Genomic DNA, 26,759 nt, shown 5'->3' on the forward strand with positions numbered 1-26,759 from the left:
CTCTGTATAGTTCGCTAATGAAGCGTTTATGGATATATGTTTATAAGAATTTTTTTCTTATTTTTACCTCTACTATCACGTATTAAATTATTTTACCATAATTTAGAATCACCCTGTATAGGCTATATTGAATAAACTCACGGCTAAGGTTTGCCTTTTTCTGGCCATGCTACAAATAAATGTAGGTATATGATCGACATTTTTTTTGTAATCTTGTTGTCTATTGAGAAAGTTTTCAATGTGATTTTTGATGGCAATAGAATTTAAATTTGAAAAAAGAATTATCAACAAACTCCTAACCAAAGAAAATCTCTGTGCTCTGTTCTTATTGGAATGTATGAGAATCCAAATACAGCTGATAGAAGGCACAAACCGAACTGGCCAAGAATACAACAATGAAACACACACGTGGCAAGCTCGTGCTCTCGATTTACGAAAAATTATTTCGATCAGCTGATTGATAAGATTATTTTAAGCTTTCCAATGATTGCAACATATGTTAGAATATCATGTGTCAATTATCTCAGTTTCATATGGCATTCACCTTACCATGTTCATAACCTTTTTTAATAGGATCCTTTTTCATCCTTTGAAATCCTTAGAGGCAAAATATCTCAAAATTCGTTCTTAGTGCACATCTTGCATGTTTGAAGAATTTTTGTGCAAAGTTTTAAGTCTGTTGGCCAATCAGTTTTAGCTGTAGTGTGATTTTACATAAAAATTTTCGAAAAAAGCCCTCTCCTGAACACCCCTGAGCTCCTGATCAGAATTTTTCTGCATATATCTAATTATTTTTCATAGCTGAACAAAAAATTTCTTCATGACTTTGCTGTGGAATGAGCAGTTAAAAAGTACAAAATTTTTGAGGGGCCCCAGCTCCCTGAGGTGGGAAAATTTCTGAAAATCCTTTCTAAGTGGATGTTTGAGGCTACCATAAACAATTGTGAAAAATTTCAAGTTTTTAGGCTCAGTAATTTGGGCTGTGGTGTGATTTCAGTCTGTCGGGGCTTAGCCTTTTATAGATATATAATAATAATAATAATAATAAATATAATAAGAGATTATCATCTACAGAAGCAATAAAAACAACCATTGAAAAATAATTTACTATCAGCTGTTTCCCCATCAAATCTTTATAGATGTCAAGTTAATCCAAATTATTTGGTTTAAACCTCCTGCTGTGAATGTTTAAACTTTCCCAGAGTTTGAACCCAATACAAAGTTTAAACTGATACTCTGAAAACGGCATTTTAGTTTAAATAAAAAAAAATCAAGATTTGGTTTAAGCTTTAGCTTTGGTGTGCTACCAATTTATCCTTATAGGTTGGTTAGCCTTCACCTATTGCTAAGGAAAGTCATCAGTTCCAAATAAGCTAATATCTTGATATATCATGAATGGATCTAATGCTTATGAATAAGAAATCCAGTTCAGAGCAAATCAAATTATAATTTAAAAAAAAAAATGATTCAAAAATTTCAGTTTACATTAGAACAAATAATCATACATGGATCGAACATAGATTGAACATGATTGAGGTTACTAATATGTTTGTTCTGTTCATCAAAATAGATTTCAACAGCTTTCACAAAAACACAGAAATTATTGTTTCAAATCAATATCAAAATATATAACTTATAGATCAAGAATACTTATATATCGTTTACAGATTTCAAAACAGGCTTATGGCTTTCAACATTAAATGGGAAATTCAACACAAAATGAAAAGAAAAATTGAAATCTACATTTCACATAATATGTTCAATAACATCAATAAACTTTACAAAAACATTTAGATCACAAATAACACATCTTAACTTTCAATTATTTAGGAAAATTTCAACAGAAGCCAACACTCCTAACATAAGCCAGCCATTACAATTTTGAGAGAGACGCCTGGCAGAAGTACCTGGAATAAGTGCCTAGAGCTTCAAAGCATAAATACATCATCAATTGCCAATTAGCAAAGAACACAAGTCTACAAACATTATATCTATTGTTTTCAATAAAACTTTATTTTTAAAAATTAACCTTCATGTTGTTTAGAATTATCTGTTTATTCAGAAATAGAACTTTGTTACAGTGATACAGTGGGATGTTCAACACTAGTATATATGATAAATTCCCTGTGAAAAGTTTAGTCCATATATCGATTACACCGATATTTGCTATCAAGTGTTATTAATATTTTGAATATCAAATTGAAGATTCGATTTTAATTGAGAAAAAATGTAATATTACAAATACCCCCCTCTCGACATAAAAAAATTTACTGTTTGAGAAATAAAAAAAAAATACATTACATTTAAAATTTAAGTTTTTTTTAGATTTGAGAACAGGAACAATTTTTCTACAAGAACATTAAATGTCATCCTATAATTGAAAATTATTATGAAAATTCATCAATAGCATTTGTTATACATTTCCAAACAATATTTCAAAGTATAGAATATCAAAATTATTTTTTTTATTTAACTTTATGATTTAAGTAAATTATCTCAACAGAAAATTTAATATATTTAAAGAATAGTTATTGAAATTTTACATAAGTTTAGTAGATAGAAAATTTAAATGTTATTGCATAAAAATTTAGTATGTTGAACAGAATTTTTTAAATGAATTGTTACATTTAATTTTCACATAAAATTGCAATAAATTTAAAAAAATGTCCATTTCTTTCACTGTTGACATGGTTGATTTTTTATCGATGCAAATTTTGAAAACAGTCCGTTAAGGCACTCAGTATGAATTTCAGTTAAGTGTGACTCCATTGTTGGACTGATCTGAATACACCTAGTGTTGGGCTGATCTGGATACACGAGACATCTGTTAGCATTGCCTCATGCTTGTAGTCGACTGATGCATACCAAGCTCGATACAGGTGACATCTGTTAGCATTGCCTCATGCTTGTAGTAGACAGGTACATGCCAAGCTCACTCAAAGTCATGTAAATTGTGCATCATACATACAGTGTACATTTCAGGCTTGAAATGACAATGTAGATTTTTTTTGGAAAAGAGAGAGACGCTGCATACAGGATTAACTTAGGTAAGGTTTGGTTTTTTGATATTTTCAGCTTTCAAGGTTTAGAGTTCAGCATACAGGATTAATTTAGGTGAGGATTTTTTGTTTTGAATCAGTTTCTTTCATGATACAGTGACTGTTATTTGAGTTTAAAGTTGCGAACTTGGACATGGATGGCAATTACCTCCAGGTAATGTAGTAGGCCTAGTGCAGAAGCTTGAGTTGCGTAGTCAGCAATAGGTGTAGTCATTGGCGTCGACATTGGCGTAGGCATTGGCGTAGCATTGGTGTAGCATTGGCGTCAGCAATCCATTAATGAGTCACACCAGTTCGAAAATCACCCAAATGTTCTTAACACTATTAATGGCATTCACTTGTGTTTTAGATTTTGATATTCACGCGATAATTATTTTGAAGTTAACGTCCATGCTGTACCTGTTATTTTAATATGCTTATAAACTAAAAAGAAAAAATTGATTATGCTACCAATACAATCTAATGCACATAAACGTCATTTACAAGTATGTAATCAGTATAAAAATGAAATTTATTGTTAACATCTTATTATACAGTCAGCAACTTATAAATTTTGAAGTTTCCTTAAACTCAATAGAGACACCAATTACAAAAATATTAATAAAGTAATAATTTCATGTTCATTTATTCAAATTTCATGTTCAAAAAATAAAATTCAATCCATTCTTAAAAATTCAGAACATAATCAAATACATGTTACAGAAATGTCATAACACTCTGTATCATTATCAAAATTGCAAAAAACATCAGATCATCACAACAAAATAATTTTAATACATACTTCAATATATTCAAACAGTTGGTCTTCCACTAAAAATCATTTCATAATACAATATATCTGCATTTCATTATCATTCAATATAACATTTCAAATATAGTATTTCACATTTATGATTTATCATTCAGGGTTTCAAAGTTATTTATGTAGACAAATTTATAAATTTTCATTTAAATTTTGTTCAAATAATTTATAAAAAGCAATTTATTCAATATTCTTAATCATCGTTTGTTGGATACTATAGTTTATTTCGACTTTTCAATGTTCTAAATACAAACTACATTCCATGACAGAACTTTACTACTTATCATTAAACAAGAAATCATTCAAAACATCAATAATATTTCGCTTCAATGGCAATCAATATTCATAAGTAATATTATTTGCATCTATGGCAATCAACACAATCATTATTTTGCATCTATGGCAATCAACATAAGTAATCAACACAAAAAATATTATCTCATTACTGCCTCTCTAAGTCATTACCTTCTGGTAATTTCTTCTTTAGGCAATAATGGTTTTCCATCTCAAAAACAATCATATACCAGCAAAATTCTAATCATCAAACCCCACTAAAATTTCTACATACACTCCAGCATCCATTTCAAACGATAATTAATCATATCAAAGTTTATAAAGAAAAACAGTTTTTAAAATTTAGACATCAATTTAATATTCAAATTTAGAAGAAATTCAAACTTCAACTCATTTTAATTAATAATATGACAAAACTTTTACATTCAATAAAATCATCATTATTCAAATTAACTTTCATTTATCTTGAACATTTCATATTCATGGCAACACAATTCATTAATACTTTCAAATTTTGAAGTTTTTATTATTATAACAAAAGAATTTATACATCAGATTAAATTTCAACATTTTCTAAATTGAACCATTCATTTTTCAAATAATTTATGAATTTGAAGACTGTATAATAACTACAAACTATTTCAAGATTACAATACAAAGAAGATTACGATGGATAAATAACTTCCCTAAAAAATACAAATAAGAGAAAAAGGAAAAATGGGTAAATAAATTTCCTAAGTAATGCAAGGAAGAGAAAGATATGAATAATGGATAATAAGTTCCCTAAAACAACACACACAAAATTGATACACTCCACATAAGTGATACATGATGAAAAAATATACCGCAAGCACACAATTATTTACACTACAATGGATAGATTTTAGAAAAGTCTTAGAAAAGTTTTATCAACAATTAAAGATCGGGAAAATAAGCTACAATTTCAACTTCTAATATTATTATTTCAGAAGAATACAAATTTAAATTTACAAATTCAAATGACTATGGACAAGATTGGTTAAGATATGCATAATAGAAGAAATTTACTGAATACTACACAAAGACAGGAAAGAATCGAAATTTGAAAAGATTTAGGGCCAAGAAAAAAGGCTACAGGAAAGAAAAAAGATACAATTATGGACTCTTACCATACGTGGTATTTACGGTCATTGCTATTCTGAATCCCGGCATGACACAGGATTCCTAATCATAACATAGTGCCGGGGAATACCCTTTCATCATGTGATTCACTTTCATCATATTAGTAAACAACTTGAAACAACCTTTGAATACTAACACATCAATGGTGACTTTGTGCTTTGTTTTCTTCAAGAACATGAATTTATTCATGGGTTCATTTGTTTCAACAAAGCCATGCTTACAAAAGTCAGTCATGTTCACTAGATAATGCTTTGCATACACCTTTTCAATTTTCAGTTGAAAGTTGAATTCATCAACTTGATTCAAAGCAAGATTCATTCTGTTTACATTGTTCCTAACCTCTACAGAAACCTGTCTCATGTAAACATTCACTTTGTTTACTGTTTTCCTAACCTCCAATTTGGCAATACTACTTTCTTTACTGTTGACTTTCAATAAAGACAACTCCCTACCTACTACTTTACTCAATAATTCTACTATTTCACTAGGATTTACTTTTTCAATAACAGTAACTAGGCCTACATTATCTGAAACTTGAAATAATTGATCTTGTATCTCAACACTACTATCATCCTGCTTCAATTTGCTTTCATCTTCATGATTATCAATCAATGTTTCATGTGTATCTTTTAATAGAAGGTTTATACTAACCTGCTCTAGTCTTATTCTAGCAAATTCTTGCTTCATATCATCAAACCTAACATTTTGCTTATGAAACCTAGCATCTTGATCTTGTTTAAATTTATCAATCTTTTGTGTTAGAAACGCTATAAGATTGAAATCATGTTTAATGTTTGCCATTCTGTTAAGAGGTGGCCGATGTCAGCTCTGGAAGCCCATCCCATTAGCCTGGCAAGGGCTGAAAACCAGTGAGGATAGAATCTTAACATTCTATACTCTCTGCTAAAAACAGTACAGTGTGAGAAGTGAGAGCGCGAGGAGAGAGAGTGAATGAGTGAATAGAAGTGCAAATACAAAGGCATCAACTATTCCTACAAGTTTACAGATGGCTATAACCAATCTATTGTTGAAATGTCTGTCTAGTCTAGAACTAGCAACAAGCAAAGAGAACATAATATTTCTTCTATTCTTCTGAATAAAAGAATAGAATAGAATAGTTTGTCTCTCCAAAGAGCAACCAACAAGTCTAGAACTCAAGTCGAAATCACAATCATGCAAACACCTTGAAAACAAGATGAAAACTGAAAGTTTCATGGTCCTTTTATATCGCTTGTATTTTGATAATCATTCAAGATATATTACCGTTTTTGCACAAACATTTTTGGAAAACCTTTCTCTATAATTTTCGATATGTTCAGTTTACCCCTATACACAAATTTTATTCAGTTACTAGCTGTCAGGATCGCTTCGCTCGCCATATCCATGTAGCCAGGGGGATCCGCCCCCTGGACCCCCGACTGGATCGTCCAAAAATGAGATCAGCGGGCTCGCCTGCATTTTTATTTGAGCATGCTTCATTCCATCAGAGAGTCGAAGTACTTCCTCGCTCGATTCAATCACCCAAATGCAAAAAACCGCTAATTTTGGGCGTATCTTTGGCGTTATTTCAAATTCCTTCTAACACAACACTATTACACCCCAGCTGAGCTTCTGTAGTACGAGGGTTATCTCTAAAGTAAAGACCGTTTTGTTGTAAAAAAATTATTAAAAAAATATGTTCAAACAAAGTGATACAGAATGAAATACACAACTCACATTAGTGCTTTACATAGTCGCCATATGAATTGAGACATTTGTCATAGCGATTCACCAGCTTTAATATACCCTTGTCGTATTCTTCTGCTGCCAGTTCATTTAGCCATCAATTCATGGCATCTTTAAGTTTGTCATCACCCACGAATTGCTTACCTCCCAAAAATTCTTTCAATTTGCCAAACAAATGGTAATCTGAAGGTGCTAAATCTGGACTGTATGGTGCATGACTGAAAATTTCCCATCCAAATCTGTTCAGTAAATCGAGCGTCTTACCAGCCATATGTGGGTGGGCATTATCGTGCAACAGTATGATGCCATTGGTAAGTCGTCTGCGGCGGCGATTCTGAATGGCACGCCATAGCTTGAAGAGTGTTTCACAGTAATATTCTGCATTTACAGTCGTTCTGTGTGGCGTAAAGTCAATCAATATAATGCCAAATCGATCCCAAAATACCATGGACATCAATTTCCTTCCAAACGGCAGTGGCTTGATTTTTTTTGGTTTTGTTGGTGACTGAGGATGACACCATTCACATGACTGCCGTTTTCTTCCTGGCGTGTAATAAGAAATCCAGGTTTCATCGCCGGTAACTATTGAATTAAGGAATTCATCACCATTTTCTTTGTAGCACATTAGGAATTCCAAAGCAGATCCCATTCGGATTTGTTTGTGATGTTCTGATAACGTGTACGGCACCCAACGCACACAAACTTTTCTGAAGCCTAAATGGTCATGCACAATGCGACCAATAACAGCTCTTGAAACACCAGGGAAAATATGGGTCAATTCAGATATTTTCACACAACGATTGTTTTTGATTTCTTCATAGACCTTTTTCAACAAGTCCTCCTTGATTATTGAGGGCCTCCCGGAACGTTCTTCATCATGCACATTAACTCTCTTATTTCTAAACCTTTCACACCATTTTCGAACGATTCTTTCATTCATTACATTTTCACCATACACATAAATGCTAATGCTGGAAAATGTTTGGGAAGTAGTTTTGATAGTGAAACGTACAAGAGAACATCACGTAGGACTATACTGAATTAGACTGGTTACTGTATATAATACTAATAATAATATCATGTATTACAGTATATCGTTCTTTGCTTGAAAACCAATGTTATAGAAATTCTAGTACCATGAAATTTGTTTCTTTGGGGATCCGGGCGTGGAAGATATAGGGATTTCAGTAATTTATAAGAATAACTTTTAAATTGAGTGTTATGTGAGCCTACGTTCCAAATTTACTTGAAAGAAATACGTTGAATTGGAGGATAGTATTTGTTTCTTCGGGTATTGTAAGATGTATTTCTACTTCATAAAGAAACTCACTCTTATTACTCTGATAAATGACCTAACATAATAAATTACGCTAATTGAACGAGCGTAGGCAAAGAAATAGGCTAGTCAACAAGTCAGTTTGATGTTGGCGTTGTCAAGTTTTTTCGATTTATGACAATTTTCTATAATATGATCGCGATGTATTATTACATAAAGAAATTCACATTCCATCCCCGTTTTAAACTTATTTAAACAGAATTTGATTGTTGAACGGGATGGTTGTTCCATATTTTTCATTTATTTCTACAGGGATACTTGAAGCTTTATTGAATCACTAGTAGGTCTACCCTTCTATTCTCTTGACTGGTTTCAGCTAATCACGACATTGTCAAGTGTCAAAATAAATATTGTTATGACTAGGAAGTCAACCCTAGTCACTTTAGTAAACCTTAGTATTTACTTCCTTATGAGTGAATAGCATACAGTCTTCCTTGTTTTTGTGATAAATAAATAATTCATTTTGACACTTGATAATGACATAATAAGCTGAAACTGGTCGTCACATTCAAAGACAATAAAAGGAAACTAGTGGTTCAATGTGCACATACACCAAACTCTCGTACGACTTATAAAATAATTCACCCGACGCGAAAGAGTAATATCGCACTCGCGTAGGGAAAAGAATTGAAAAAATTAGGGCCGATTTTGTAGAACCTTCGTCACTCACATTTCTGGCAATATTGTGAAACCAAAACTTAGGACTGTCCTTCTCTCATAGAGGATTGCTTCCAATAATAGACAATAGTGCAGGAATGTTGTCTTTTCTACCGATATTATAAAATCTTCCAGGAAGTATAGCGGTATACACCTGTCATTCCGCTATTTCCATTGAGGTGTGTTTCACCCTCTCCCACTATGGTATAGAGCTGATGAATAACTAACTAGTTTCTGGTTCCTTTCTCATGACCAGACTTGGAAAAACCTAGAATAACCTAGAAGAAATAAAATAAGAAAATAGTTATTACAAGTTTGATTTGGTAACTTTATTGGTTAGTGGTTTGAAGAAAAGCTAAAAAAAGTAGAAAAAAGTTATTGCAAATCTGAATTTGACTACCAAAAAATTGATGAATATTGTAAGTTGATACTGTAACCGAACAATTTCTTGAATATTCATTCTTGAATACAAAACTAGAATTTATTCTAAATACTTATAATTATTATCAATCAGAGTATAAGTATAACATCAAATTGCATTGCTACCACAAAATGTTAAATAAACCTAAAAGCGAGTCAGAGATAAATGCAATGACCTCATTATACTTTACGATTGCTAAGTTCAATTGGATTTTGAAAAAATATATATAGGTACCATGAATGAATTTTAATTGTTATTATTCGAGAATGGATCAAGAAATCAACAAAACTATAAAAATGATCCTACATATAATTATAAGACTTTTCTTCTACTTCTACAGAGTTACTTGATAGCTTTATAATTATTACATTGAATCACTAGTAGACTTTTATTTTTTACCGTTTTTGGCTAATCAAGTGCCAAAATGAATTATTAGTATTAGAAAGTAAACCTTGATTACCCTAGTAAACCTACATTACCTTAGTAAACCTTAGTTTATTTCCTTATAGCTCATATTGACACTTTATAATGGCATGATTAGCCAAAAGCGGTTGTAACATCAAAGGAAGTAGAAGGGTACCTACTGGTGATTTTTTTTTGTGGGAACAGTAGGATACTTTATTACTGGGTTTCTCCATGTTAGGTGATCCTCTCACTTTATAAGACTTATATACACAATACTTGGGAGTCAAATATAAATAACTTAGCCAACGAGAGTAAGTAATACCGCACTCTAATAAAAAAATATGAAGACTAATTTTGTAGAATCATTGTCACCTTTCTGGGAATATTGACAAACCAAAACTCTTGACTGTTCTTTTTGTAGAGGAATGCTACTATTCCTTATAATAGACAATAGTGGAAGAATGCCTTTCTTCTGCTGTCTCCCTAGCTGACATCCCGCTATTCAAGGGTTGGTTAGGCTATATATTTAGGGAGTGCAATCAATATACCTGTATTGGACTATCCTTCAGTGGGGCGATCTCTCACACAAGTGGTGAACTTCGAGCAAAGAACTTCGGAAAGCAATTGCATTGTATTTTGTTAATACTTTGAATACTTCATTTCACTGGTATTTCCAATTGAGATATCAATTATTTCTATCACATTTTTGACTGTCAAAGAATTGATCTCTAATTCCTTTTTTGTTTGAAGGAGATCGTATGACCCAGCAACTCACAGTTTATGAAATAAAATGAGTCAATTCGGCTCTTTTTCTTATGGGAAACTGAAATTTTATTTCATAAATCTACAAATAATCAATTGGTTGAGAGATTTGAATGTATTATATACATATTTGTGTTATTCATTTATTCATTATAACTGTTAATTTTTTTATACAAGCCTTCTTTAAGCAGATGGAAACATTTTTCTAGAAATCCCCATGTATAAGCACCACTCAGTTTCTTCTTCACCAAAGCCAAGTCCGACGCTCTCTTAATATGTACAGATATCTATTCATTAGAACTTGATCATCTCCCTTGATTCGACCTCACATTCAGTAGCATTCCACCACTCATAAAATATCAAGATATAAGCCTACACATAATTTTTATAACCAGGGATTTCATGGTGTACCATTTGGGAAATATTTATTTTGTAATTCGGTCCCACCAGGGGTACCATTGGGCATGCTACCAATTTATCCTAATAGGTTGGTTAGCCTTCACCTATTGCTAAGGAAAGTCATCGATTCCAAATAAGCTAATATCTTGATATATCATGAATGGATCTAATGCTTATGAATAAGAAATCCAGTTCAGAGCAAATCAAATTATAATTAAAAAAAAAAATGATTCAAAAATTTCAGTTTACACCAGAACAAATAATCATACATGGATCGAACATAGATTGAACATGATTGAGGTTACTAATATGCTTGCTCTGTTCATCAAAATAGATTCCAACAGCTTTCACAAAAACTCAGAAATTATTGTTTCAAATCAAGATCAAAATATATAACTTATAGATTAAGAATACTTATATATCGTTTACAGATTTCAAAACAGGCTTATGGCTTTCAACATTAAATGGGAAATTCAACACAAAATGAAAAGAAAAATTGAAATCTACATTTCACATATGTTCAATATCATCAATAAACTTTACAAAAACATTTAGATCACAAATAACACATCTTAACTTTCAATTATTTAGGAAAATTTCAACAGAAGCCAACACTCCTAACATAAGCCAGCCATTACAATTTTGAGAGAGACGCCTGGCAGAAGTACCTGGAATAAGTGCCTAGAGCTTCAAAGCATAAATACATTATCAATTGCCAATTAGCAAAGAACACAAGTCTACAAACATTATATCTATTGTTTTCAATAAAACTTTATTTTTAAAGTTATTTTAGATTTAATTAACCTTCATGTTGTTTAGAATTATCTGTTTATTCAGAAATAGAACTTTGTTACAGTGATATAGTGGGATGTTCAACACTAGTATATATGATAAATTCCCTGTGAAAAGTTTAGTCCGTATATCGATTACACCGATATTTGCTATCAAGTGTTATTAATATTTTGAATATCGAATTGAAGATTCAATTTTAATTGAGAAAAAATGTAATATTACAGCCTAAACTTACACTGTCATAGCCTACTTTAGATAGAGTAAGCCATGACACTGTGCAAACGGCCCTTAAATGGCAATATGTTGATATTATTAGAAATGTTTGACCAATTATTTGATCAACTGTTTTAGCACACTTGAAATTTGGACAATATGAATTTCAACAATGCTTTTCGTCGTCAACTGTGGAAATTTACGCACAAATGAAAATGCACCTTTAAAGCATTTCTCTAAACAGTTTTGCTACTAACATATTTTTAATAATTTGTATTCTGTTTTTCAAGGAATAAATAGTGTTAGGCCTACATTGTAATTTGTAATTTTTTTGCTTACATCTGTAATGGAAATAAAATATTTTTATTATTAACTATTGCGGTTTTTATTACTGCAGTATTGTACAGGTCTGTCCGGAAAGTCATGGCAATGATTTTTTCCGACGCCATTGTACATTCCAAAGTGCTGCGGTACTGCAAGACTAGAAGTTTGGGGTATTGTGAACAAAGCCGACTTCACGCCAGTTGTCTCCGCCCTGCTGGAGAGTTTTTACAGGCATTTCCGTGAGAGCCGTTTTGGTAACGCATCAGAGTTCAAAACTCAGCGCTCCCTCGTGAACAAAGTATGATGAGGACCTAGACTTTTTAGGAAATGTTGAAAAATGAAAATGGGCCTTGCTCGAACATCCAACACTCATCTCCAATGATAACATTTTCTAAAAGGTCTAAGTCATCATCACATTGCGCTGCTCAAGGGGGCGCTGTATTTTCGGCTTTGTTCACAATACCCCAAACTTCTAGTCTTGCAGTGCCGCAGCACTCTGGAATGTACAATGGCGTTAGAAAAAGATAGTTGACATTACTTTCCGGACAGAGCATGCAATCACTGCCTCCTGTTTACGGAGGTACTGATGCAATTCATATTTTGTGCATAACAGTTGAAAATCAAAGTACCCTTTTTAACATTTATTTCTATTTTCACACAACATGTATCGAATTTTCAAGTGTAAAAACACACATCCATAAATTTGTACGTATTAGTAGCCCTAAACAAGAAAGTGAATATTGATATTTTGTTTATATGTAATTCGCTTTTTCCAGGTACACCGGATTTAAGATGTGCAAAAAATAAAGCTTAATCATAATTATGCTTATTGCACCATAGAAAATTCAAAAGCACCTACATCACACCTTTTGGATAATCGATTGTCTGAACGAATGCCAGAATATGGAAGATGATATCTTTGAAGAGTTTGATATGGACTTCACGTTGCCTTCAGAAGTATCTTCAACTCCTCTATGTAGTGGATTGAAAAGACCAATAAGCGGCTTGACATGCTCGCCAATACTATCAGTTGCAACTTCCAGTAAAATTAGAAAACACTTGAAATTAGATGATGAAATTGTTACAACCAGCAATAATAATCTCGGTGATACTGATAGTGAACCCAAATCTAAGGATTTGGATAAACCTGAGCTCAATTTGTTGAACTGGGATGATGACTCAGTTCTCAATCAGGTTGATTTGATTTGTGGAAAAGTTGTTGAAAATGGCAGGTTGGAATCTGGAAATGTTTCACCATCCCCAGATTTATTCGAGGAGGAAGGCAGCGATTCTGACCATGCATGTGATATGTCAGTCGATGTCAGTAATTATAAAGACAGCAGTCCAACAGAAGATCTTGCAACCGTTGAAGCGGAATACCATATGTCTGTAGATGTTGGTAGTAACAGTAAAACGGTGGCAAGTACTAATCAGGCTACAAGCATCGGCAAGACTGAGCATAACCACACTAATCACTGGCCTGATGACTCAGCAATAAATTGGTCTCAACAACATCAAGATATATTGAACAAGTCTACAGATCGAAAAAATGATAGTGATGTTTGTTTTGGTGACCGTCTGAAAAATATTCTATTGAATAATGCTCTGAAGCCCTGTAAAATAATTGCAAGTACTCCAGTGTCATCTAAAGTATTGTCGAATCCAAGTGACGCGAACTCATTCTATGGATTGCCTTTAATCGTAAAAACTCTCATCAAACGATACAAAGGAATTAACCAGTTGTATGGTGAGCTCGATTTCCATTTTGATATTGAATTAGTATTTGTAATGATTGTATTGTAAATGAGTATTATTATTATAGTTTTCAATACTATAATAACGACTTGGATCTTGCAGACTTTATGTGAAAAATAAGAAATATTTACTCTCTTTTTGATTATTATACAGCTGTGTTATCAGCATTACTATAGTCAACAGTACGAAAATAGTCCTATGGAAATTTGAATAGATGAGGATTTAAGGATGAGTGCAACGTTGCCAGATAAGAGTTGATCAATGTTGTCTACAGCTTATTATAATGAGAATTAATATTTTTACTTTCCTTGCCCTATTACCAAAATAATGCTTTCCAAAAAAAATTAAGGTACCCAATAGGTAGCAGAATTGATCTCGTCAGCTAATCAATTTTAAATTATAATTTTGAAAACTTGGCAAGGAAAGTTGTGTGAGTGCACCACACCAGATTTATTATAATACACCTGACGAATTGGCAACGTCTATGATTGGGGGGAGTGAGGAAGTACTCAGCCGTATGTCACTCTTCATTAATATTTATTATTGTGGTTATTATTCACAATTCAAGTTGAAATTCCCCTGCTTTGTTCAATGTATTCAATAAATAAATTGGTTTATTCACTCTCATGATGTATTTTAAACCTGTAAGCTCTTGTATCATTCAATATAGAAGGTACCTATCAATCAAGTAGGTATTAAAGGTAACCAATCAAAAAATAATATTATATTTGTATAAAAATATTTCAAAATCAGTTCATTTCTGATTTCAGATTGGCAAATAGAATGCCTCAAGCTACCGGCTATTGCAAATAAGAAAAATCTAATGTACGCCTTACCTACAAGTGGGGGTAAAACTTTGGTTGCTGAAATTCTAATGCTCAGAACAATTTTGTGCGAGGAAAAAGATGTTCTCCTTGTCTTGCCGTACGTTTCCATTGTTCAAGAAAAGGTAAGATCACTTTCCATAATAGCATTAAAAATATTATTTGCATGAAAGTACTCCAATATAATAGGAAATATTTTTACCAAAACATTAATGGAATTAATATTTGTAATCATTCTTCTATTATTTACAAATGAAGCAATGATAAAAATGTTAATTTGAGACAAAATTCAACTGCTGACAATCATCTGCATATTATTATTCAATATAACAATCTCATAATAGTTCAACATTGTAATATAATATTCGATAGCAGAATAACATAGATTGAAAATAAAATAAATAATACTCTTCATTTGGTGGAGTTACGGCTTTGAAGTCTTTTTTACCACTCAACCTTGAAAGTATTGCTCGTATCATAATAGTCGATAGCAGATTATATTATGACTAATGCATTAACTAATATAATAACTGATCTATTTTTAATTCTCTGCATCATTTTTACTTTCATCGAATTGTAAATTTTCACTCCTATAAATCTCATTTTGATTCTCTCCTGGTCTTATTACAATTTCACTTTAGAATATTTATATTCATTATGATTGGTATTACTCGCTAGTTGCTGTTTATTATCAATAATTAATAATAATTTATAGTTAGTTATCTCAGTCCAAAATATGACCTGATTTTCTTTTTTTTTTTCCTTTTTCAAACATACCTCAGAATCGGTCTCTTTTGTTTATTCTCCTTTTACTACAGTAAAATGTTATTTGTTTACATTCTATAATAATATAATTATAATGTAAATAATTGAGTAATATAAAGGGCTATAATTAATGTTGTGATCGGTTATATGGTATAGTATATAAATATAGTACATACATGCTAGATTTAATAGTATTTGATAATCACAAGTACATTTCCCTCCAATATGACAAAGAGGTTCATCGTTGTTCTTGTTTTCCTTTGTAGTCTTGGATAGATTTTGTTTTTTTTTGTGATCTTAACAAGTAGTTTTTTTTGTTCTTGTTTATTGTTGCCTCTAGTAGTTTTGTTTCTTTTTTTTTGATAGGGCATGCCTTGTCTCTTGTATGGGATAAAAAATGAAGTTAGCAGGCGGTATGGCTTGACACTACATAGAAGTAGAATTACATAATGTGTGATTTTATGGAGCCAATTGATGTTGCTCCTATTAACTGTACAGTTTGTGCAGATATTAGTGATTTTTCTCTGAATTTTCCCTCTTCTCAATCTATAGGGAACAGTGACCGTGCGGATTTCTCTGTTATCCATATGAACATAAGAAGCTATAAAAAAAATATTGACGAATTTATAATCATTTTACAGAGTCTTAAGCATCAGTTTAGCTGTATTATATTGACTAAGGCTTGGCTGTCTGATGAGAGTGACCTTTTAGAATTACCAGGGTATAAGCTCCACAGATCCTATAATAGTATCAACCATTGTGACGGGGTGGTTGTATACATAGACAGTGAGCTCACGTAAACTTGCAGGGAACTCCGGCTGGGTGGTGTGGCCACTTGCCTGTCCATTTGCTTTGACTGGGAAGGAACTTCTTGTGAACTTCTTGCTGTGTATCGAAGCCCTAACTCTAACTTACCTCTATTCATGAACGCGCTAGATAACCATTTTAAAGAAACAGAAACCAATAGAGGAGTGCAAATCCTAGTCGGGGACATAAACTGTGACACCCTGAACATTACTCTAGGCTCGCTAGAAGAAAAATACATTGACATTTTGAATGAATCAGGATTGACAGCCTGTATAGATAAGGTTACCAGACCAGCCAGTGGAACGTGTATCGACCACTGTTTTATTAAAATACCCCATTCCTTTGATGCTTCCACAACAATTGCTCAAACTGCTGTGACAGATCACTACGCCATTTGTCTAAAAATAATATCTTACTATACTTTGCCTCTGTTGGAAAGCACCTGGCTGACTCCATTACAGCTTTGGGTGATCCAGAGGTACTTGACTCCAATTATGCTGTCGAGTCTTTGTTTGAGCTCCGATCTGTTACACAAGAGGAGATCAGACGGGTGGTTGGCAGCATGAGAGGAAATAGCGTCCCTGGTCACGATCGCATACCAGCTAGACTTATTAAAGATAACATCCACTCACTAATACGTCCTATTCAGCATTTAATAAATTTGAGTTTACTAACAGGTGAATTCCCAGACACTCTCAAAATATCGAAGGTAATCCCAATTTATAAATCCGGTGCAAAAAATGACTACCCCAATTACCGTCCTATTTCGCTACTCCCCATAACTTCAAAAATTCTGGAAAAATGTGTTAAGATACAGCTAATGCAGTATTTGAGTCAATACAATATTCTAACTACCTCTCAATATGGTTTCCAAAAATCAAAAAATTCATCTGATGTGTTCTTTGATTTATCAAAACATATTGCAGGTAACACAAAGGAGAAAAATAAATCAATAATAACTTATCTAGACTTAGCAAAAGCCTTTGACTCAGTTGACAGGGAAAAATTAGTCATAAAACTAGACATGTTGGGTATTAAACAAACTGCTTTGAAGTGGTTCAAGAGCTACCTGCTCGACAGAGAACAATATGTTCAAATCAACGATGTCAGGAGTGAGTTGGAGAAAGTAAATTATGGTGTTGTGCAGGGGAGTACTCTTGGACCAATTCTTTTCATTATCTACATTAACAATCTTCCTCAGTTGAACATTAATAGTAAACTTTTCTTATTTGCGGACGACACAGCAGTGGTTTCTACCGGAAAAAATTGGGAAGAGGCTTATAATAATGCAACAACTGATGTAGCTAGAATTAAAAAATGGTTTGATCACAACTGCTTAACAGTGAATACAAGAAAGATCAAATACATGCCTATTGTCACCCGAAACCAGCAAGATCCAGGGCCTAGAGTATTTAAACTTCACTCATGTCAAGGTTCAACTTCCATTGGCTGTAGTTGTGAAGTTCTAGAACGAGTTGACCAGTACAAGTATCTGGGCATAACATTTGATCGCGCCCTCAGCTGGGGTCCCCATGTACAACTTGTCAAAAAGCGACTTAGAAGGGTACTATATGCTTTCTCTCAGCTAAGCCAAGTTTTAAGTAAAAAGCATTGCAAGTCAGTGTACTTTGCTTATGTTCAGTCCATCATTCAATATGGCATTCTTATTTGGGGGGGACTGCCTGCTACCCTTTTGGAGCCACTTGCGGTGTCGCAACGGCCAATAATCAAAACTATCCTTAAGAAAGAGTACCGCTATCCAACCATTCAGTTATTCACTGAATTTCCGGTGCTGAACATAAGACAACTCTACGTAAAATCTTTATTAATTTATCTCAGAAACAATAATTTTAACATTTTACCAGAAATAATTCATACTTATCCAACAAGATACAGAGTAAACTATGGCTTTGCGACGCCCCAAGTGGTCCACGGGCTTGAGTTGAGAACACCTTTCTACCTAGCCCAAATGGTACACAGGAACTTACCCTTTGAGATAAGGAATATGCAGGAATGCAGTGTTACTGTATACAAACGAAGGATTGAGAGGTGGCTGTACTGTATGGGCTGGGAAATGACAGAAAGTCTGCTTCGGTCAGTATACTTGCATTGAATTAATTTGTTTATTTCCCGGAATTCTTCTTTTTCTTGACTCTATCAGTGAGAATCTTAATACTCCTTCTTCTTCTTATGTAATAAATTGGCACCTTTGTACTGATATCTTTTGAGGATCATTAATGTGTTTTATTCAGCTATCAAGTTGGTGAAATGTAGCTATTTCTGTACTAGAAAATCATGCAGGCCATTTAAGGCCATAAATTGATAAAACGCAATAGATCTAGAACCAGTAGGTAACCTGGAACTCACCCCTACACACAGACGTATAGTCTTGTAGGGGTATTCTAGTAATAATAATACTATCAATTTTATTGTATAGTGCATTTTAAAGAATAAAGAATTTTGAATTGAATTGAATTGAGAAATTGAACACTTCAGGGATGTTTGAATTATCCGCAATCATTATACTTGAATTCTGCTACGACGGAGCATGATTCAACAAGTTCAATCCAATAGTTTCAATCCCACAGAATTTACGATCATAAATTTCTTCCACAACGGAATATTTTGTGATAAAATTAAATTTAACATAGGTAATTGAATATTTTAGGACAGGTCAACAGTTAAATTATTTAATAATTTCACACGCTCATTACAAAATTTCCTTGGTTTTCTAAACAAGTTGAAGTCCAGTTAGTCGACTCTCATATTTTGTAATACAAAATATCCTATACTATTAAACGAGCAATTTCTGTTTAGATGTTTATATGTGTTTATTTCACCGGATTTCGAAAACGGCTTTAACGATTCTCACGAAATTCAGAACATAGTAGGTTTATAATATAAAAACTCGATTGCACTAGGTCTCATCCCTGGGAAAACTCGCTGAAAGACACTAAAAGGATAATAAATTATTATTCATCCTTGGAAAAACAGCTGACAATAATTATTTCGTCGTCTGTTGATGATGGAAGTGAGTGAGCGAGTTCATGTTTTGGACTGTCAAAATTATGACTCAGCTGTTGAACTTTTGTAATCATTCAATCAGGTACTTAGTTGCAAAAAAGCCGGGTGATTTTCAATCCTGATTAATTCTAGTAGATCCATCTTTTTGGAATGGTCTTCTCTGATTTGGTTAACGTGAAATTAATCAGGATAAAAATTTAACGGGCCTTTGTGAGGGAAATTTTTGCATTCCTCTGGGAATTAAACATTTACTGTGATTAGATAGAACATTTCTGTATGAACTATGAATGTTATTATAATTTTTTCTTTCGTAATAATTTGTTTATGCTTTTGTACTCCAGAGCGATGCTCGGTCCCCGATATTCATCATAAACAGTTGGTTAATTAAAAATATATCTTACAGTGTTGAATTTTTTTTTTAGGTCCGCTCACTGTCGCCATTCGCCGTAGAAATGGGCTTCTTGATTGAAGAGTATGCTGGTGCCAAAGGAGTGTATCCACCCTTAAAAAGAAGAAGGAAACACACAATATTCATTGCAACCATTGAAAAATCTTTGGGACTGGTTCACAGCTACATAGAAACCAACAGAATTTCGGAATTGGGTCTAGTGGTTGTTGATGAACTGCATATTATAGGAGAGCCAAGAAGGGGCGCATCATTAGAGGCAATGCTCACCAAATTGATGGTTTCCACCAGTGAGTAATTTGGAATAAATGATTATCCTTCAATTACGGTTCTCACTTTCTAGTGTGATTCAATACGATGCAAGGCGGTTCAAACTTGACACCGCTGACTCATAACTTGGATATCGGGATTGTATAGTGATCATACGCTATTGAAAATCAGATTCTCAATAAAATAAAATGACAAAAATATCTGCGTTGCTGAGTTCTGGAAATTGCCACCTACTCATAAAAGAAAATATGGCTAAATGACACCATAGTCGATGCAAGTTTGTCTCATTGAATTTATTCAGTCATATTGTCTTGCAATTTGACTCAATTTGGTTAACGTCTCAACCTGTTTCATTCCATAACGTATGTTTTTTTCAAATGTATTGAATATAATATAATTGCGTTGCATCATATCGTATCACACTAGAGAGAACCATGCCTTATTGTATCGTACAAAAAAACTTTAGAGCATTGAACATCATATGATGCCATTCGATAATTTCACTTCATCAGTAATCATCAAGACCTACTATACTATTCTCAAGGAATTAAAGTTGTGTGAGGAGAGTGATAGTCTGTTATTTGAATATATTATGACGCATTTCCACGTTGATATTTGCAGAAGCTGTGCACATAATTGGAATGAGTGCTACCATTGGCAACATTAACGAAGTGGCAGCATTTTTGAAAGCCGATGTCTACACTCACAATTTCCGACCTGTTGAACTAAAGGAATTCATCAAAGTTGAAGATGAAGTTTTTGTTGTAAAGATGAACGAAGATCCTCCACTCAAGTTCCACAGCAAATTAATATTCTCAGTAAGTTGCGATCATACTTTAGTAGATTATGTAGTAATTTTGTATAAAATATATTTGTGGTTATTGAAATTGAAATTTTTAGTCATCTCAATAATTATTTCAGGATTTTTCTTGCTTGATTAGTAATGTTGCTGATTTTGATATTTATTCGATGTATGCTGAATTCCAGTTGTACTGGATGTTTTGAACTAGGCGTATGATTTCCTGTTCGTTCAATAGAATTGAACTTTTTTTCAATTCAATTTCAATTTTCAACAACATTTTCTTTCAGTCTGCTGTGACAATCTTCTGTTCATTTTAAATTAATGTAAAATAATTGTTTCAGTACACACCGGAAATGAAGCAAATAGATCCAGATGAAATAGGAGGACTTGTGAGTCAAGTGGCGCCTGAAGAGTCATGTCTTGTATTTTGTCCGTCGAAGAAAAACTGTGAAAACGTTGCATTACTAATTTGCAGAACAATGAAAAGGTAATTTTTATTATTTACAATACTCCTCATTTTTGTATCTTCTTTCCAGTCTGTCTTATCTCCCGTCCTACGTTATTATTATTAATCATATTAATGATTAAATTATCATGCTGGTTTTAGTTAGGCTCTCTAAATGAAAGTTTGAATGCTGCAATTTTATACAGTTAATAGCAGACTGTAAGTTCTCACTATAAACTCAAAGTATAAATATTGTCATGTCTTAATTCTTATGATTTACGTGAAGCCTTATCAAAATAGTTTTTACAGAAATAGAATCATGTTTTATTTTTCAGACAAATATTAACCTACAAACAAAAAGAGAAAGGTGCACTCTTCCAAGCTCTAAAATCAGAAGGAAATGGATCTGTTTGTCCAACTTTGTGCAAAACCCTTCCTTACGGTGTGGCTTATCATAATTCAGGTATTCCTTTTATAACTATTAACCAGTATTTGCTATCATTCTAGAAGTGAAATAATCTGTGATACCTGTCTGAAATAACGTTATAATATCAGTGTGCTGCTAAAGATAATGTATGATAGTTCTTTTCAAAATGCTTACCAATGTTAGTTATTAATAACTATGACCCCCTGGGTTGAAGAACTCGCTCATGAAATGTTGTATTGCTCTCTGAGATCTTTTAGAAGTATGATATTACAGTAGTAGGTTCCATGGGGATCCTATTCCAATTGAAAAAAAAACTTTCTGTCGCTTCAAAACTTTTGACCGCCATCTTGGATCCGTCGGATCCGTCATATGGATCCAACTTCATTTTGAATCCTACTTCATTTTTTCATATGGGAAGCTGGTCATGTGATACATGATTTCGATACAGAATTTCAAAGGAAAATCAATAGCTAAACCCGCACATCGATATCTCAAACCGTTTCAATGATCTCAACATTTGAAGATACTAATAAATGATACAAAAATGAAATATTAATGAGTACCTATACATTGAATAATCAAGTGTTAGTGAGCACTAGTAGCTTCTCCTCACAAATTTAACACTTAGAAAAAAAATTGTCATATATATTTTTTTCAAGTGTTAAATTGACACTTAGCCGCCTAACAATTAACTCGCCGATCAACCTACAACCACCTCAGCAGTTGGATCAAAGATACAAGGAATCTCACCAATCTCAGCACTGTGATATTCCTCATCGGCAACAAGAGAGATGTTGAAGATCAAAGGGACGTTACTTATGATGAAGCAAAAGACTTTGCTGATAGGAATGGGTTGATGTTTGTAGAAGCAAGTGCCAAAACTGGAGAGAAAGTGGAGGAAGCTTTCTTGGAAACAGCGAAAAAATCTATCAGAGCATCCAAGATGGAAAGTTGGATCTGAATGCTGCTGAATCCGGTGTTCAACACAAGCCTTCTCAGAAACCCCGTGGAGCTATCATCAATGACCAGCAAGCCAACAAAGATTCATGTTCATGCTAGGCAAGGAGTGCATTCATTTAGACTGGTCTGTCTGTTGGTGCTGATACCTAAGAAATAGAGCCAAGAAATGAAGAGGATCTGTTACGATAGTTATCTTGAGTGAATTGTGATATTTGTGAGTTGAGTTCAGACTGTGAAACTGGTGAATGCTGTGGCAATTGAATATATTCTAAGCAGACATTTAAATCCCCCTCTTACCTCTGCTTGCACTCCTCCTCCTTTCTGATTACCCGTCACTCAACTTCATTAAAATTCAGATCTTCAATACATGTCCCATTCAAATGAATAACCGGATCCATCACTATCTTTTATCCAGCCTGAATCATTTTCACTTGTAATCATTGTAGTTGAAAGCATTGTAATGACAAGGAAGTGTAATAGAGTTGAATGTAGAACACAACCTTGACACACAACTTGTAAGTTGAGAACTACGGTCTACTCAAGCCATCACTATCAAGCTCAGAACTATGTAAAATATATATATAGTTATATTGTAACGGTTTTAATATTATCTACCATCACTGTTTCGGGAATGCTAGGTGTAATGGTTTTATATATTATTGCCCTGTTTTAGGGAACATGTGCAATGGATTTTACTGAAACTTTATGCTCTGGATAGCCATAAGTTAACAGTTTTTTTTATTTTTTATCATAAATAATAATTTGCCAACCTTTTAAAAAGAGCTTTTGAGGGGAAATTTGATATTATTTGGGATGATTATGGATGGAAAATAATATATTACGAGATGGATAAATATAATTAGAACTGGCAGATAATGATAATGATAAATGTGATATTTTACTCACTGCTGTTAATAATAAATTGCTTACGTGCATGCGTTTCTCTCAGTCCAACTTCATATATTTCACCAAACGTGGTCTTTGTGGCATGATACCTGGCACAAGACATGACATGGGATGCTAGACATGATATGTCTCGACACAGCAACTTTTGGGACTGCACTGTCACTTTTCCTCACTGCCAGTTCATCACTTGCACTGTCCTGTTATCATTTTCACTATGCCAGTATAGGAATGTAAGGAAGGATAGAGGAGTTGTTTCACCATTATCTCTTAGAGCTTGGCTAGAGCTGCCTTATCTGCTATGATAGTTGGCAGATAGCAGGGTTGAAACTTTAGTTTATTTTAAAACTGGACAATATTTTTATATTCACAAAAATGGATTGTTACAAAAAGCCCCCAAAATTTGAAAAGTTGCATTTGCAGGTTTTTAAAATTTCCCTGAGAGATACATTTTAGTTATTCCACATTCATGATAATTTCCAAAAATATTATAACAGACAATTTAAGAAAAACAATAAAAATTATTTTACCATTCAACATTTATAACAGTTATACCTTAATGCCTTATCTTTAGTTTATAATCATTTTCATATTACTTCAAATTATTACATTTCAATAAATCACATATATTATTGTGTGAGCCTTTGTTTCTTTCTTTTTTGACGTTTTTCCTAAACTAAGCTTTTCTCAATCTTAGATTTTTCTCAACCTAAGCTTTTCCTGACCTTAGATTTTTCCCAATCTAAGCTTTTCCTAACCTAAGCTTTTTCTAATCTAACTTTTCCCAACCTAAGCTTTTCTCATACCCAGCATCCCCGAACCCAAGCTTTTCCTAACCTAAGCTTTTACTAATCTAAGCTTTACCTACCCTAAGCTTTTCCTAACCTAAGTTTATCCCAGACCCAGCCTCCTCTAACCTAAGCTTTTCCTAACCTTAGCTTTTTACTAACCTCTGATAAAGTTTCAGTTTTACTTTTAAAGAATAAAGAGTTGATGAGGGAAACTCACAAAGAAAACGATTTTACATACTGACTGCGTTTTTTATCACCATGACAGTGCTGCCACCATAGTTGTTCAAACACATAAATAATTTTGACATTACAATAGAAATAATACAAAATATAGTTTTACATGAATTATTATATTCCAACACTCCTCCTTAATGTCAAAATGTTTTAACAAAAAATCAGTTTACATCTAAATTGTTATTTCTTAAATGATAATAAAGATTTTAATCAGAATTACTTGTTAGAAAGTCATCACTTGTATTACTTGTTTTAGATAGTCACCAACATATCTTTAAACTTCGAAAATTTGTTACTCAATAATGGTTTAGTAAATATGTCAGCTAGCTGTTTTTCTGAACAACAATATTTTATTTCAAACATGCCATTATGAAATTGTTCGCTTACAAAATGGTACCTGACATCAATGTGTTTACTTTTCCTGTTCATTTGACCTGATTTAATTAGCTTGATAGCACTTTGATTGTCCACATTAAGTACTGTATTTATAGTTTTGTTAGTCAATTCTGAAAGAATAGTCTTCAAATGTTTTAATTCTTTACAACACTCTGCAGCAGAAATATACTCAGCTTCTGCTGTGGATAAGGCAATAATTGGTTGCTTTCTAGAGCTCCAAATGATTGGTGCTCCTCCCAACAATATAACATACCCACTTGTGCTTATTCTATCATTTAGATCACCAGCATAATCTGAATCACAATATGCTTCAACTTTCAATACATTTGACTTACAACTGGGAAAAAATAAACCAACATCTTTTGATCCATTTAGATATCTTAGGGTTCTCTTAACATTTTGTACATCTTTAGCACTAGGGTTATCTAAGTACTGGCTTTCATAGTTGACTGCAAAAGACATGTCAGGTCTTGTTTTGTTAGTTAAGTATAGCAAACTACCTACCGCCTCTCTATAGGGAAAATCTATTCTAAGCTTTTCAATTTGGACATTTTTTACTATGGGTGTATTTTGATATTTACTGCCAGTCATACTAAAATTTTCAAGAGCTTTCTTAGAACAGCTTGTCTGTGTTACAAAAATGCCTTCTTTGTTGTATCTTATTTCCAAACCTAAATAACTAGCTGGATTCTCATTTACTGTCATTTCAAAATTTTTCATTAATTTTTCCAATAGATTATTCATCTTAGTTTCATCCTTGCTCATCAAAATTCCACATCTACATGTATGGCTAAATAAAGTTCATTTGAACTGTCTTTGAAAATGCATTGATCAGATTTTTTAGTTGATGTAAACCTTCTTGCTTTAGAAAAGATGTTAGTTTTTTATTCCATTGAGAAGGGGCTTGTTTTAATCCATAAAGGGCTTTCTTCAATCTACATACCTTTCCTTCTTCATCACCAAATCCTTCTGGAATTCTCATAAAAATTTCATCATCTAATTCCCCATACAAAAAAGCAGTTTTTACATCAAATGTTTGGATTTTCAAATTATCCTGCGCTGCAATTGAAAACAAAATTCTTAATGATGCATTGTCTACAACAGGACTAAAAGTATCTTTAAAATCGATTGAACCTTCTTTCTGTTGACATCCTCTAACAACTAACCTAGCCATTATCTTTTACTTTGAATACCCACCTACTTGTTAAAATTTCCTTTCCTGTAGTTTCTTTTTCATCAACAATACTCCAAGTATTATTCTTTTCCAAAGATACTTTCTCTTTATTTATTGCTTTCCTTCCATTTTTCTCTGTCCTCACTCTCCATGCATTCCATAAATGTTAACATTACTTGTCCATCATTGTATCTAGCAGGTAGTCTTATATTATTTCTTGGTCTCAAACTATAATGTTGATTCACTTCTTCTAATTGATCCTCATTCACCATCTCTGCTTCTTGTTCTCTTTCATTCATCTCATTCCTGATCTCTGCTTCTTGTTCTCTTTCATTCATCATCTCTACTCCTTGTTCTCTTCCATTCATCATCTCTGCTTCTTGTTCTCTTTCATTCATCATCTCTGCTTCTTGTACATTTTCTTGT

The 26,759-nt window shown here is 33.0% G+C and overlaps 1 protein-coding gene across 1 annotated transcript in view; it reads left to right on the forward strand.

The window, feature by feature from the left end:
• LOC111048016 (helicase POLQ-like) overlaps positions 1-26,759 on the forward strand; it is a 121,744-nt gene that overhangs the window by 13,749 nt on the left and 81,236 nt on the right. The window contains exons 2-7 of the mRNA XM_039427559.1: positions 13,127-14,097; positions 14,876-15,054; positions 19,948-20,221; positions 20,823-21,019; positions 21,345-21,490; positions 21,784-21,911. Coding sequence (XP_039283493.1) covers positions 13,254-14,097; positions 14,876-15,054; positions 19,948-20,221; positions 20,823-21,019; positions 21,345-21,490; positions 21,784-21,911 — 1,768 coding nt within the window. The 5' untranslated portion in view covers positions 13,127-13,253. The remainder of the gene's footprint in view (positions 1-13,126; positions 14,098-14,875; positions 15,055-19,947; positions 20,222-20,822; positions 21,020-21,344; positions 21,491-21,783; positions 21,912-26,759) is intronic.

The sequence above is a fragment of the Nilaparvata lugens genome, chromosome 4, assembly GCF_014356525.2.
Source record: "Nilaparvata lugens isolate BPH chromosome 4, ASM1435652v1, whole genome shotgun sequence".
Taxonomy (NCBI): Eukaryota; Metazoa; Arthropoda; class Insecta; order Hemiptera; family Delphacidae; genus Nilaparvata; species Nilaparvata lugens.